Consider the following 16,007-nt stretch of genomic DNA (forward strand, 5'->3'; position numbering starts at 1 on the left):
GGGGGCAACGTGACCTGAGATCCCCTTAGGCAGACGCAGACCAGTAAGCGGCCCCGAATGCTACAGTTCAACTGTATCTGGCCACGGACTAGCTCAAAGGGTAGAGGCAGCGACCCTAGCCCTCCCCTGTGCTTGCACAGCTGCTTTGAGTTGCCCTGGCCGTGAGATCTCATGGCTCTGCTCGTGATCTCCACCTGTCCTGGGAGGCGAGGGAGGGAGGAGGAAGCGAGCACCCCGACCCCGCTCAGCTCCTGCCGGGGGCTTCCTGAACACCAGGATTTTAAGGTGGGTGAATCCTCCTGGGGCTAGTAAGTACCCTTCTCCCCCAATTCCCCACCTTCGCAGCTGAGCGGGCCCCGCCATGCACCTACTACTTCCACTGGGCTCTTTCTTAGCTGGGCTCCATGGGCCAAGCGTGGTTCTTTGGTTCGCTCGGTGGGCACTTACGCGGACTCTGATTCTGGGTCAGCACCGTGAAAAGAATGAGCTCTACGCCCCCCTCCCATCCCCCGCCTATTTCGGAAACCGTTGCCAGACAGTGGCAGGTCTGAATCACTGCTTTTGCCACTCAACTGCGCGTGTGAAATACTTTGAGTTTTCTGGAGGAGGAGGAGGCAGGGGGAGCAAGGGGGAGCCCTGGGTGGGCGTCCGATGCCCCACTAGGCTGTGGTCCCCCTGGAAGTCACTGTTCTTTTTGGGCCCCAGTTTTCACAGCTGAACAGGATGAGGGAGGACTAAATGACTTCTCAGATCCAGTCCCGAGGCCGGGTCACCAGCTGCTGGTGGACCTGTGCTCTGTGCAGCCCGGTCAGTGGCACGGTCTCTTTGCTCAGTTCACCTAATTTTATGGTGATTCTCTCTGGGAATGGTGCTGCGTGAGAACTAAGCGGAGCAGCACCACAGCCCAGACCCCAGGAAGGTCTGCTCTGCTGCCTTAGGGCTATATTTGGACTTGAGGTCTCTTCCCTGGAAAGCTGTCAGCTGCCTGAGGGCAGCCAAGGTCCTCCACGTCTCCCACACCGCAGACTCCCGGGAGACCTGGGCCACAGCAGGGTGCTCCGGGAGCCGTGTGAGCTTTGGCACTGGATAGACCCAGGCTCCATCCTGACCTTTGCTACTTATGAATATTATTATTTTTTAAAGATCTTATTTATTTATTTGACAGACAAAGATCACAAGTAGGCAGAGAGACAGCAGAGAGTGGGACGGGGGATGGGGGGAAGCAGGCTCCTCACTGAGCAGGGAGCCCAATGCTAGGCTCCATCCCAGGACCCTGAGATCATGACCCGAGCCGAAGCCAGAGGCTTCAACCACTGAGCCACCCACTTATGAATATTATTAACATAGGAAATTTATTTGGGGCTTTACTATGTACCAGGCACCATGTCGAGTGTTTTAGATCATCTTGTTTAATATTATGACTCCGTGAGGTAGGTATTATCCCCATTTTACAGATGAGAAAACTGAGCCTAGAGGATAGCACATCTACTTTACATTTCTGCTCAAATGCCTCTTTCCCAGAGCAGGGCTCTCCCGCCCCCAGCCCAGCGCTCTCCTCTCCATGTGCCTTCATGCTGCTGCCCCCACTCCAGCACGCCTGTCCCCTCTGACACACTATAGCCTTTACTTCTTAGTAGTTTAGCACCTGCCATATGTCGCCAGGCCATTCTGGAATCTTTGGCAGTGTTGCACACAGACGTATGGGTTAAGACACGAAAGCAATGCCCAGCTCACAGTATGAGTCCCGCCAGGGAATGCCAAGTGACAGCTGGTTGAATAATTTGCCCAGGTGTGTGTTACCTGGCGGTTGTTCCCCAGAAGGCTTCAGTGGCCAGTCTGAATCACCGCTTTTGCCACTCAACCAGCCCTGGGACCTCGGGGAACTTGTTCTTTCTGAGCCTTGCTGCGTTGGTGAGAAAACAGACGAGTAACATTTATCCCATAGCAGAGTGACCCATAGCACGGGTGTGGGGAGTCCTGGGGCCTTTCATGTAAACTTCTGGCCCCATGACAGGCGTTCCGTACATGTTAGCTCCTTCCTCCAAGGAGGCCTTTTCCCCTCTTCTTGTTTCTCATTTTTCTCTCATGGTCTACCCTTCAACCCCTTCGCCATTCAAGCCCCGTTCCCAAGGAGGACGGCCGCTGAAGGAGGGGTTGGTGTGATCTGTGGCGTCAACCAGCCCCTGCGCTCTCCCCGCCTCCTTCCTCTTCGGGGATGTGTCTGTTGCTAAGGAGACACCACCTCAGGCCTGACAGGATGTGGCTGGGGTTCTGGCCCACACTGCAGGCGAGAGACAGAGATAGGGCTGACCCGGGGGAGAGAGAGAAGGGGAGGGACTTGGCTAGCCTCCGGGGCTGGCAGTCTGGGTGGGATGTCACACTGGAATCTGCTGGAAAACCCCAGCTGGCTCCCCAAGAAAATGAAGTGTTTGTCTTCTTGCCTCTGTGGGGCCTCTGAAGAAATGACCAATGGCCCTGTTTGGGAGGCTGGAGTGGAGCTCCTGTTGGGTCACAGTCTAGTGGTGCCGGTGGAGGTGTGATGCCCAGACCCTGGGAGGGGGCCATAGCAGCCAGAGTGACGCATAATCAGACTCTTGGCCCTCAGAATGGCACCTCCCCAGAGCAGGGCTGGCGACGGAGTAAAAGCTTGAAGAAGCTGTGTGGGTGATTCACGGCTCTGCCTTTGCAAAGGCCGGCTACACCGGCTGGTGAGGGAACTCGGCCTGGACACTACTGCCTCTTCTTGCTGCCGGAGTGGGACTCTGTGATGACTGTCACAGATCCTAGGTCCTTCCTAACCCATCCCCTGCCCCTGGGCAACATGGAGGGATGGTGGATTTTTGTCACCAACTAGTGACCGCACACCGCCCCCCTACCCCCGGGAACAGGAAGGAAGCATCTGTGTTAAGAGCTCAGGCTGGGGGCCAGACCGCTCTGATGGGGTCCTTCCTCTGTTTGTCCAAGCTCTGTGTGAGCCGGACAAGCCACTTAGCTTCTCTGTAAAACTGGGGTCATCACAGCACTTCCCATTTGGGACTGTTATGAGGATTACACACGCAGATTCTTCTAAAGATCTTCGATCTGGCCCAGACCCACCAAGCTCACTAAATGTGGCTATTCTTCTGATGTGGGGGGTACATTCCTGGGGAAGAGGAGTGTTCTTGGGCAGAATAAAAATGGTACTAATATTATTATTACTAGAGTGAGCCGGGGCTGCCCCAGATGGGGTCCAGCTCTGTTCGCAAGATCTCCTGTAGGCCTGTGCCACTCGTCAGCCCTGGAGTCATGTGCAATTTTTGTTACAAACTCAAGTCCCGTAGAAGGCAAGGGTGATGTGAGGAGCTTGAGCGGGGCTAAGGGACAAAGAAAGGACTGAACTGTTTGTGCCCAAAAGGGGCAGGCAAGGGTGTAGACACCTGCAGGCATCAGAGGAAGGTAAGTTGGAAGAAAGAGGGATGGGGAGCCTGTGCCTGGCTAGCTTGGTGTGGCTCTGGGGCCAGTTCAGCACAGACCAGCAAATGTACTGGACTAGTAGGACTTGGCGCAGAAAGCCTAGATTCCTGGCCCAGGGGGAGGCTCTATTATTTGGGGGCAGATAATGCTGAGTTGGGTCAGTACTTGCCTGGACTCTGTATCTTTTAGCCTCATATTTCTCTCAACACAAGCACCGTGGGGGCAGGAGACGTGATGCCCTTCATTGGACCTTGTCACCTTCCTCGTGGAAGGGACCCAGTGCTTGTCACATAGGAGGTTCTCGATGAATGCTTATTGAATGAATATTTGAGTGAACGGATGCAAGGAGCTTGCTTTCCGGTGTAGCCACCCAAGAATTTAGCTAGATTTTTCAGAAGGTCCCTGTAAGTCCTGCTCTCATCCCATGCACTGGGCTCCTCCACCTGGCTGGAGGAAGACAGTGTGGGGACAGTAAACGTGTCATCTCTACTTAGCACTGTATGCCCAGAGCCTAGCTCAGTACCTGGCACATAGTAGCAGCTCAACTAATACTTGTTGAATGAATGACTCACATCCAGAGTAAGCCTTCTTACCCTAGAGCTGGGGTATTGTAGCTGTGCTCTTGACAGCTGGGGGAATTTGGAGCTCCTCTCGGCTAACTCATCTGGCCCCCCCACCAAGCAGGGTATGGTGACACAAATATACCCTGTTATAAGAAACTCGCTGTTATTACTTTAGAAGGTATCTGAAGTTTGCTGCCATCCTGAATTTTCTGATGTCCTTGGCAGGCTGTCTCAGGAGCGGTCCTGTCCCTTATTTCTCATGCTGTTGTGTGGAGCCTGTCAATGGACACTCTTATCTTGTCATTTAGCATTACATTTGGAACTATTGCCTCTGTGGGTTTTGGGTTTTACTTATCTTACTATCTTAGATCTACTTGTTCCTTTCGAGAAAGGCAGTAGCTTTCAGAATGACTAGGGAATAGGTTGAGCAGTGACAGCCCAGTCTGTTACCCCCTGACAAGATGGTGTGCTAGGAAAGGGCTCTTGCCTTGCCTGGGGACCAGATGGCTCTGTGACCTTGGGAAGATTGCTTCATCTCTCTGAGCCTCATCTCTGGGCCCATCCATGCCTTTATTCTACACGAGCACATAGGAGTGGGGCTGCCCAGAGGTGGAGCAGTTTTTAAGTTGTTATATGCTTTCCTGTGAAAATGTAGCTGTTTTTATTTTGAGACTTTTCATTTAAGCTCCTGTTCTGAGTGTAAAAACAGTACTAGCTATGAGGAATTCATATTTCGTGATTTATTGGGAGTATTATTATTATATTAGAAAATGGTAGGTTTTTTGTTAAATATGTTTTTAAAATGCTTGCTCTGTTCTTAAATGTGATTTTATTACATCCTGGGGCAACTTTTTTTCCCCCATGAAGAATAGATCTGTGATTTATAACAAGCCTTCAGTACCGAGGCTGCTTGTGAAGATTTTCTACGGTGTTAACATCGTTCCCAAAGGGTCCCCTGGCTACAGAAGCTTCCTGGTTTCTAAGCATATTGCAGAGGAGACTAAGTTGCCAGATTCTTTCTAGAAATCAGGGTAACTTGAGACTAGCCATGTCTCTGTCCAGCCACACACTGAAGGGTCTGAGAAAGGAAAGGCCTTTAGCGATATGCCAGACCAAATCTCCTACTCTTTCGATTAAGAAAACTAAGGCCCAGTGTAGAAAAGTGACTTCCTCCAGGTAGAAGGCCTGGAATACTCCCTTCATAATCTGCCCCTTGCTCATCCTACATCCCTTGCCTGCTTCAAAGTCCAGCCCCCCAAATGTGAACACTGGTGCACATCCCCAAACCACTGTTCACACTCAGAGCAGATACTTCCCCCGTCTTGTGATTTGCTTTCCAAGTGCCCCGGGATGGAAGGACTACTGCTAATTCAACATTCCAACCAGCATCTACTTGCCCCAGACACATTTTTTTTTTTTTTTTTTTTTTTTTGCACCAGCTAGGCACTAAATATCCAGCAGAGAGTTTATTGGCATAATTTCTCCAGAAAGTGGCTGGAAGACTTAGCAAGTTCCAACTTTAACATTTTTATCAAGAATCCCAAAGGGTCACCGTTTCCCCTCCCATCATGACCACCAACTCCAATAAGGCTTTCTCTACCACAATGAGTCAGGGTGCACAGAGCAGAAACAGCACAGGCCAAACCAGCAGGCACATGGTACATGAGTCAATCAACAGCAAGCAACCGCCTGGGAGCCATCTTTGTTAAGGGCAAAATAGGGTCCTTGTGACACTGGAGAATACAGAAAAGACAGGACTACCATGATTCTTCTGAAGAAGTGAGGGAGGGTAGATGGGGTAGGAGGGGAGACTTCCCTTTTCTCTTTTCCTCAGAAAACATCCATAGAAAGCCTTCACAAATAACTAAGATTACATAAATATCTGTAGCTCCCAAGCTTCCCTTTTCAAAGATGGCCACCCCTGGGTTCATTTCGAGGGAGCACGCAACAAAATCTGCTGGGCGTGGAGAGAGAGACAGGCAGCGGGAGAGATTTAGTTTTCCACAAAGGTCGTTTTTTTGTTTGTTTTTGTTTTTTTCTTTTTTCCTTTATTGATGGGATTTAAAGTGCATATAACTGAAGGCAAAGTCCAAGGCCTAGAGAGAGATACGAGGCCCGAGAGAGAGGCTCAGAGATTCTAAAGGCAGCAGAAGGATACCCACCTAAAAAGGCCACTTGAGCTGCAAAAAGGATGGGAGAGAGAAAGAGAGAGAGAAAATGGGAAAAAGAGAAAGGGGGTTGGGGTGGGATGGGGGTGGGGGGAAGCATTTGGGAGGAAGAAGACAAACACCAGTTCAGAAATTCAGACAAAGATGAGTAGCAGGAGCTTGTTTCTATCCCTGGTAGGAGAAGATGGGCTGGCCTTACGGTACACACATTTGTTTCAGGGAACGTGAGAAGGGGAGGAAAAAGAGCAACTACTTCTGGGCAGGGCGCAGCACCCCAGGGACCCTTCAGAGGGTGGGAGTGGTGGTGGTGGGCCTTCTCCAAACCTCTGCCGTGGTCTTCCCTAGAGACCCAGTGGGGGTCTAAGGAGACTCCAGCCAGCTAGGAGAAGTCAGGGCTGGGGACCTCGATCGGGCGCCTCCCCAGGGCTCCCCAGCGGAAGACCACTTGCTCGTGTCGCACTGGGCCGTGGCAGGGCCTCACTCACCCACACAGGCTGTGCCGTCCTCATTGGGCTCGTAGCCCCGACTGCACCTCTTGTTGGTCCGGCACCTGTAGCTTCCGTACGTGTTCACGCACACGGGCTTGTCTCGAGGGCACACGAATGGGAACTGGATGCATTCATTGGTGTCTAGGAAGTGAGGGGAGTGGCTCACTGAGGAGGTGTGGGGCAGTGGGACCTTGCTCAGCCTCTGTCGCCCCACCTATTCTGTGACCTTGGGCATGTCCTTCTCTCTAGGCCTCAACTTCCTCACTTCAGTCCTTTTGGCTGACTTGTTCTCTACCTGACCTCTACAGGTTGGGGGTGTCAGGCTTCCTCCCAGATCTTCTATCCACCACACTTTCTGTGGGTGGTGTCTTCATACATGGATGAGTCCAGATTCCTGACTCCAGCCCCCAACCCATCTCTGGGGCTCCAGACTCGTGAATCTCATGTGCTTCTCACACTCCGTAGGTCCAAAATGGAACTCTATGTCCCGCAGCCTTCAAACTTCTCCTGCCCACGACCCCATCTCGCCTAAGGCAGTCACACCCCTGTCACCCACTCTGCTGCTTGAGCGTGGATAGGAGTGATTCCTAGTTCCTCCTCTTCCCTTACCTCTGTAGGCAATTTCATAACCGATCCTGCCACTCTGCCCCCTCTGTACCCGTCTGTCGGTCCAGCTCCTCCTCTGCTGCAGTCTATCCCCAGCCCGTACTACGTGCTGCCCAGAGGGCCGCCGCCACCTCCGGACCCGCGTCCTGGCTGCCGCATTTCCCTCCAATCCAATCTGCAGTCCATCTTCTGAAAATGTGAATGACCCCACGCCACTCTCCTGCTTAACTGCAAAGGGCCCTAGGAACAAATTCTGGACACCTCGCCACCCTCCCTGACTTAGCACTTGGCTCCTTCCCATTCCTTTCATGCACCAGGCCCCATTCCTGCCTCGGGTGCTTTGCTTCTGCTCAAGCTCAGCTCTTTCTGGGGCTGGACCTTTTCATCCTTCGGGTCTCAACTCAAAGGTCTTCTCCCTGACCACTCTTTCCAAAACAGTACCCAGAGACACCTTTGGAAGGGTTCTTAGCCCATCTCCTCCGGCTGCCCAGTCACAGGTGTGTGGTTCCCCTCACAGCAGGGCTGGAGCTTAAGGCCTGCATCCCCAGCACCGTGCATGGCACATAAACGTCTGCTGGGTGACAAGAAGGAAGAGGTGGCCTGAAGGGTGACCTCACAGGGTCCTGCCGGTGCTCACGCCAGATGCTGGAATTTCTGTGTCCATGCACCATCTGTTTAGAGCCACTGGGGTGGGGACACGGAGAGTGGAGGGGACATATTTCCTCCCAGGGCCACCCTTAGAGCTGTCCTCCTCCACTTTCTCACCTGTGGTCCTTTGCCCACGTGGCGCTTTCCACCTGAACGCTTTCTCCCCTCTCCCTGCCTGGCAACCGCCTCCCCCCACCCCAGCAGCCAGTTCTCAGCTTAGACCTTGTTTCCTCTGGGGCACCTTCTCCAGCCCTCTCTAGCTGGTGCAGGGCCCCGCCTCTGGGCGCCCACACCCTCCCCTCCCCCACCCTGCCCCGCTCACACTGCAGGGTCATCGCTGTTCACCCCTGTGCCTCTCCCACAGGCTCTAAGCTCCAGGGGGAGCAGGGACTATGTCTGTCTTATTGATTCTTAGGTCTCAGTAGCAAACCTGGTGGCTTGGGATTTGGGAGCACATGCACAGTAGGTGCTTATGGGTCCCCTCCCCGGGCCCAACTTTTTCCGAGCTCAGAGCAGGAAGCACTCACAGTTCCCAGAACCGCAGTGATTCTGCCTGCCAGCAGCGAACATCACTGCCCTCTGGGGAGCCATCTTGGTTTCTGGAGCCCCTGAGGCAAACAACACCTTTCCCTCCCCACCTGTCTCCTCTGGTCTGCAGTCTGAGCTTGGCCAGGGCTCAGGCTGGCATTCCCCAAGGAGATTCTGGCTTCTGCCCCATGCCCTGGTGCCTGCAGGCAACTCACCCAGGCAATGGCCGTTTTCCTGCTGCGAGAATCCTTGGCCGCACTGCAGCGTGGGCAGAAGCAGAGACACAAGTGAGTGAAGAAGAGCCCACCTCAGTTTCCCTCCTCATCACAGCCGCAGAGCGGCCATCACCTGGACCCTAGAACGAGGGGTGCTCGTAGCTCCGGGCCTGGGGGCAGCCCCTCCCTGCCAGGACCCCTTCCCTTGCACTGAGAATAGGAGGCTGGGGGATGGCCGAGAGCACATTCTGTTCAGACTCCTGCTCATCTCACTCCTGTGGGGTGCGTGTGTCTGAGCCGGGATGCCTCACAGAACCTGGCCCTCTTCAGTGACCAGGCCCTGCCCAAACTGCATACGGAGGGATCACCATGGAGCCTGCCCTTTGCTGAGATTTCCACCATCCTAGGGGCAAAGTCTGCAAATTTCGGGGAGTCCAGATGCTACCCATAGAGCTGCAGGGTGGGGCGGGGTGGAAGTTGGGTGCTGCTTTTCTGGCTCTGAGGCCCGGACGCCTTTGCTCACCTCCAGTGGGGCTGGGTCCTGAGGTCTGTCCTCATCCCGGGGGTAGGGGATCTCCAGCACGGAGTTCATCTCCTCACTGGCCACATTCCGGCTCGTCATCTTGCCATCCGGCCACGTCACCTCCACACTGCTGGCTTCGTCCTTCCCTGCCGGACAGAAGATAGAACTGAATTTTACATTCTATTTCATGTTAATTAATTTATATTTCCATAGCCACACACGGCTAGTGGCTACCATACGGGACGATGCAGCTCTAGAGCTTACTTTCCAGTGGACAGGCCAATCAGCATGAAGCTCTTTTGGGGTGGGGGGGGAGGTAAAGCCTGGTGGTAAGCAGGTTGACTTTGCAGTCGTGTGTTCAAATCTTGATTGTACCATTTTCCTGCTCCATTGGAAAGAACGTGGTGAGGGCTGGGCATCTGGGGGACCTGGGGCCAAATTCCAGCCGTGCCGCTGACTTGTTATATAATCTTGGGCATGTCGCTATATTTATATACTTATATTATTTACAATTATAGCCTGCTAGGGGCCACACTTTCTTCTGCCATTGGGAATGGGCCTGCTTCCAGGAAGCGTCCACAATGGTGGGGATAGACAGGCAAAAAGAGGAACATAAATAACGTCAGATCCTGAGAAGTTCTGTGAAGAAAACAAAAGTAGAACAAGAGGGTAAAGAGGAACTGGGGGTTGGCTGGGGGCCTTTTCTAGTGCAGGGTGATCAAGGGTGATTTCGGGGAGCAGGCCCTTGAGCTGAGCTCCGAATGAAAGCCGAGGTGATAAAGAACGGGACTGTGGAAGGCCCAAGGGAAGCCCCAATCTGCAGAGCTGAGATGTTTACAGCAGCTAATGGCGAAGCGCAGAGAACATTCATGGAGAATCCGCCTGCACACACCCTTCAAGCGATGTGCTACCTTGGCGGTAGAAAGTAGCTTGGGCAGATCTGTCCGGTGTTTAGGCCGTGTCTGAGCTGGCTGCAGGCCCCTGCTTAAGGCATTGGGACGGTCACTGCGGCAAAGTCAGGCTAATGGTTATGAACTAGGGTGGGCGGGAGGAGGGGACTGGGCCTCACCTGTGGGGAGAAGCTCTTCTCCGAGTCGGTCACCCTGGGAAAGAGGGCAGTGCTCAGCCCAGGATGGAGAGAGGGTGTGGCCCCCTCGATGTCCCCCACCAGGGATGGCCAGATGTGGGCCTAGTGCTCAGGGGTCCACAAACCCAATCAGCTGTGGGCTGAATCAACAATACGTCACCCACGTGTTTGTGCTACTTTCCCTGTAATGTATGCAGATACTCTTAGAAAAACAAGGGGAACCAGAACGTGTTGCTGAATTTCTAGCAGCTCCGGGCCCTTATTGTCCACCAGTGGATTTTACCAGGATAGCTACTATGGGGGCGGAGGGTAGTCTGTGACACATTTTCATGTATAAAAGGAATTCCTGCATTTTAGAAAATGTTGGCAGCCACAGCCAGACTTTAAGGGGAATGTGCGTGTATACTTCTCTGTGTAGAGGGGCCCCCTTGGGATGGGAGGCCGGGAAGGCCTGGCACGGAGGGTCCCAGAGGCCCCTTCCTCCCGGAGTCCTAGCACACCACTCTGGGGCTTCCCGAGGAAGCTGCCCCTTCCGGGCCACATCACCCAGTGTCGGGGTTCTCCCTGCGCTGACCTCCCCTTTGCCTTGCTGCTGCTGCTGTGTTGTGTGTTAATGAGGCTGGTGACCTGCTCCCACCCTCGAAGGTGTCAGGGGTGGGCAGCCCCTGCCTCGAGGGCACTTGGGGCCGCGGCTCCGGGAGAGACTCCTGGAGCAGACCCAGAAACCAGAAACAATTTCTCCTAACCCTCTCTTCCTCTGCTCCCTCCTTCTAAAATTCCTTTTGGAGGAGGGGGTGGACACGGGATCAGGGGGTATCACCTATAGGTTTTTTCTGTTTTGAAATAGTTGCTTGAAGTTAAAGGCACCTGGCGTTTTCAGGTTGAACAAATTATGCCCAAATTAAGTGGCATATATAAAAAGTAAACATGTTTCCATTAAAGAAAGGAGACAAAGAACAGCAAATGTTTCTCACCTAAGCCAAGAGAACAGTTACACGAATACATTTTCCAGACTGACTGAAGTGCCGAAATAACTCAGAAGAGTCACCGAATATTCATAGACAATTGCAAATTTACATTCTGTGTTTGCAGCACGTCCTTCGGAGTCCTGCTGCCTCCCTTCCTCCAAACCCAGGGAGGGGCTGGGACTCTAAGATAAGTAAGCCAAGGAGGAGGCGTCTCAGTAGGACTCCCTCCTCCACTGCCAAGTGTTCTGCTGACTCTGGGGCCTCAGTTTCTTTATCTGTAAGATGGGCATGCAGCCGACAGCTCTAGCACTCCTGGGGAGGACAGTCCTTCTTCTTCACAATGTGAGCCCCTCCCCGGCCGACTGTCCCCTTGGCATCCCCAACACCATCATCTCTTAGACATGGAGTCACCCTGTAGTTCCCAAAGCACCCTCATTGACTGGCAATAATACTGGAGAATGTGTCCCCCAAACTGTACCCGCTGATCTCCGTGTTAGCACCAGATCCTCTTGGCAGCACCATGCGGAAGGTACTAGATCTCTCATTTCCATTTCAGCGACAAAGGGGCTCAGACCTGGGGAGGTGATGTAAATGGCTCATAGTTCCCCAGCTACGGACATCTGACCCCAAAGCCCGGATCTGCTTTGCCCTTGTTCTGCTCACTCCACCCTCATGCCCCCAACAGACCTAGCATCCAGGATCTGGGATTTAGCAGGCTCCCACCTGAAGGAGCCGCATCCCATAGGGGCAGGGAACCTAGTGATTATGTTAAACTGGGAGCATGAAGCCATAGCGTTGGTGCCATTTGGTCAGAGAGGCAGGTGTTAAAAGTCACTTCATTTGGGTGTTGCGGGAGGAGTAGGAGTCTGTGAGGCAGAGAAGGGAAGGGAAGGAGCGGGTCAGGCAAAGGGTCCGGCATGGTACAGAGGTGTGAAAAGGTCATGTGTATTTGAAGATCAGGGAGAAGTTCAAGGTGGGGAAGCAGAGCATGCGAGTGTGAATTAGGCAGGGGTGGGAGTGGGGAGGAGACAGGGATGGACTTCTGTGCCTTCACGTGTGAGGCTTATCTGAATCCTCCTGACTGCCCTGAGAGGGGGGTGTTCTAGCCGCATTCTCCAGGTGTAGACATTGGCAAGAAGTGACTTGCAGGTGTCTGAGTGAGGCCTGGAGCCCAGGTTCCTGTCCCCAAGCTTGGCTGTTCCTTCTCAAGTCTCCAGACGTCTCAGGTCTTTTCAGGCACCGCACAAGGGCAGTGTGGAAGCTGTCTGTCTGCTGGGGCTGTGAGTCAGGGAGTGGAGGAGGCCCCATTCACCAGTGCAGCTCGGAGGCCAAGAGCAGCAGGGAGTCACCTCCGGCAGCTTTTAAAGGACAAAGGCCAAAGAGGCACAGAGAATTGCGCTTTTCAGAAGTACCAGCAAAACAGATGGTGGGAATACAGTTGGTGGAATATTTTTGCACTTCAATAAAGCAATTTTTATGTGGGCCACTGAATTTTCCTTCCATAAATGAGCACCAGCAGGCTTGGAGGCTGCTCTGAGTCACTTGCAAACAATTAAAGGAAGGTGCTGTAGTATGTGGTGGGGATACGGGCGTGCCATCACTGCTTGGGGTGAGCTGGCCGGTGAGGAGCCCCCGATGGGGCTGGCAGGGGCAAGCAAGTCGGTGGCGGGTGCTTGTTTTTAACTCTCTGGGTTTGGTTGAGTGACCTCAGCCCTCTGCAAAGCGGGAAATGGAGAGCCAGGGTGTGGGATACGTAGGGAGGGGGCTTGGGGCGTGGTGGGGAAGCAAGGCTGCGGGTTCAGAGCAACCAGCATGCAGTGGGGACCCCACAGGGGCCGTGAGCGGAAATGCTTTTTTATGAGCCTGGCTGCCCATCTGCACCAGAAGGAGCCGGCAAAGGCCAGGGTGGGCCACAGCAGGGGTGGGACAAGGCCAGGAGCACTGTGGAGCAGGGGTGGGGAGGGTGGTGGCAGACGCCGCTTGTACGGGTGAAGATGAGGGCATTCTGCATGGCCGAGTGGGCCCTTTGGGAACCCCAGAGAATGAAACATGTGCCCAGTGAGGTCCCTGAGTTTTTACTGTAGGTACAAGGCAGCCCAGACCCTCGGGAGTGAGGCGAGCACATGAGGGGCGGAGAAGCTCGTCCTCTGACCCGGGCTCCATGCAGAGATGAGCAGGACATGCACATGCCCAGGATACAGGTTGCCGAGGGGCACCGGTGCACAGCCGCCCACGTGTCTGTGTCCAGTTCTCTCACCACCCATTGCTGCGAAGCCAGCGGGAGGCTGGGGATGAGTCTCAAAGGGAGGAAGGGAGTATGGTCAGCTGGGGTGAGCGGGAGCATCGTGAGGGCTGGAAGGGTGGCTGTCTTCCCTCCAGAGACCCCCGGCTCCCTGCACAGCCGTGTGCCCCACAGCTGTGGCTCAGTCATTTGGAACAGCTAGGCAGGCCTTTCTTGTATTCATGGGCTGGACATGCCCCGAGCATGTCACCCTGAGTGCCATGAAATAAACTGGTCAGGACCAGAAACCATCGAACTGTCCATTGGGAGGAGACTTGCTCAATGAATGATGAGTGCACCACCCAGTGAACTATCCGGCAGCACCCGAGGGAAACAAAGTAGGGGTCCCATGTGCAGAACGGCATCCTGGTTATATTGTTGAGGGGGGCGGGAAGCAAGTTTCGAAATAACGGGAAGAACATAATCATTTTCATTGGAAACAAATCCCCGAGGAGTACTTACCTGTAACTGTGCTCCCGTGCATCTTGCATGTAATAAAGTTATATCCCGGAGCATGGGCGTGGGAGCAGGCCACCCCCGCACCTCCCCTCCACACTCCTGACCCCCTTTACCCTGTTCTGCATTTCCTTTTCAGTAGCGCTTAACATCTTATAACCTTTTATATATTTATGCAGTCGTTATGTTTATTACATAGTGTATGTTTCCACTAGTTCCACTAGAAGGTAAGATCAACCATGGCAAGGATCTGTGTCTCATTAGGGTTCAGCATATAGTACGTGCTCAGTAAATGCGTGTTGATTAAATGAATCAAATGGTACTGGGAGAGGGTAAAGGGAGAAACATTTACTTTTCACTTAATATTCAAAAGATAATGGTGAGATCAGAGGTTCTTTTTCCTTTCTTTGTAATGATGTTATACTTTCTAATTGTCCTATAATCAATATGTGTTATTCCTACAATCAGCAAAACCATTAAATCCTTCTAAGAACATTTGCAAGCACTGGTCTCCCTGGAAGGCCCCTGGTGGCCCTACCCCAGCCCAGCATAGCCTGACTTCAGCTTGCCCTGCAGGGCTGAACAAACCCCTCTGATCTGCTTGTCCCCTTTAGCCTGGCTCTTGGCTACCCCCAATACCCCCAGCTCGGCTTTGGCTTCCCTCTCTAGGCTCCCTTCTGACCAGACCATTTGGTTATGTGGGCACCTGAACACACTCCCATCTCTGGGCCTTTGTTCAAGCCAGGCTAGCCCCTAGGATGCTCTCTTCTGCAACCCTCTGTGCCTTCTAAATCCCTACCATCTAGCTAGAGCCCATACTAAGCCCATGTCCTTGGGAAAGCAGGACTATTCCTCCTGTGTTTGTCCTCACGCAGCCCCTGGGCCAATGTGATGGTGCATCCAGATATGCCTTGCCCCGGAGTTTCTGTGTCCATCTGCCGTTTTCAGACTATGAGCCTGGAGGGCAGGGAGTATCTCTTTTTTGTCCCATTCATCTCTTTCCCACATCTCTCTGCATCTCATGGTTTCACTAGTGCCCTGTCTGCCTGTGTGCCCCATCCTCTCTCTTTCTTTAACCTTTCCTTTTGTCTGGCCTTTCCTCGTGGCTCCCTCTCTTCCCACCCCATTGGCGGCCCCTCAATCAATCAGGAAGGCTTGCGCTACGCTGGATCCATGAAGGAGACCCTCCTGGGTTAGGGACCTTGGAGCTGCAGGGATGGAGCCCACCTGCTCCTCGCTGTGTCCCTCTTCCTGGTTCTGCTGCCAGCTCAGCCGCCTCCGGGAGTCTCACTGCCAGGCCCAGGGCTGACCCACAGGGACCAGTCCCTAAGAGTAGCCTTCCTTCTGTGACTCTCTGGGAGTGGATCCTGGCATCGGAGAGGAGCTTCCAGGGGGACTCATGGAGCAGTCTGAGCTGGAGTTCAGAGCCAGAACAAATCCCCTGGCCTTGCAAGATATCGAGGATTGGCAGTCTGGAGGGGCTCCCAACCAGGGCAGCATCTCTAACTTGTCCTGACACTGTTATGTGGAACCTCAATTTCCTTGTCTATACAGTGGGGTGGGAGCTGCTGTCCAGCTGGATACTGGGTGAACATCCCACCTAGGATACTGCAGCTGTTACCCTGGTGATTGGATGGCCTTGCATGGGTCGCTTGGTAACTGAGGGGACATGGATGTCCAGGAAGAAAGAGGCAAAGCAGGAGAACCTTGGCTGGGTCCATGCAGAGCAGCTCTGGGAGGTCAAGCTCTTAAGTTATGGTGGTCAGTGGTGACCAAGGAGTCGGGATCCAAATCCGGCCCTTTCTACTTTCTGGAGATGGGATTTGGGGCCTGTTAGTTAGCCCGAGCCTCAGTTTTCTGACCTGTGTAAAGGGGTTATGATTTATTGCATTGCGGTAAGAACTGCGTGAAGTTTCTTGTGTGGAGTCCGTTAGCCCAGAGCCTGGCACACGCTAAGCGCTCAAGGACAGTCAGCTACAGTGTTCGGCGAGAGAGGACTAGGTATTCAAGTCATCTTGTACTG

General features: G+C 53.5%; 1 protein-coding gene across 6 annotated transcripts in view; it reads right to left on the bottom strand.

The window, feature by feature from the left end:
- Window positions 1-16,007, bottom strand: part of CRTAC1 (cartilage acidic protein 1) — a 150,196-nt gene that overhangs the window by 8,388 nt on the left and 125,801 nt on the right. For 2 of the 6 annotated variants that reach the window (XM_059398294.1, XM_059398289.1), the window contains exons 12-15: window positions 9,193-9,338; window positions 8,670-8,712; window positions 6,670-6,813; window positions 6,179-6,196 (exon numbers count right to left, since the gene is read on the bottom strand). In XM_059398294.1, the coding sequence (XP_059254277.1) occupies window positions 6,179-6,196; window positions 6,670-6,813; window positions 8,670-8,712; window positions 9,193-9,338 (351 nt within the window). Of the gene's footprint in view, window positions 1-5,464; window positions 5,750-5,777; window positions 6,197-6,669; window positions 6,814-8,669; window positions 8,713-9,192; window positions 9,339-16,007 lie in introns of those variants that run through there. The other 4 variants (XM_059398292.1, XM_059398293.1, XM_059398291.1 and 1 more) reach the window with 4 other exon arrangements.

This window comes from Mustela nigripes, chromosome 4 (assembly GCF_022355385.1).
Source record: "Mustela nigripes isolate SB6536 chromosome 4, MUSNIG.SB6536, whole genome shotgun sequence".
NCBI lineage: Eukaryota > Metazoa > Chordata > Mammalia > Carnivora > Mustelidae > Mustela > Mustela nigripes.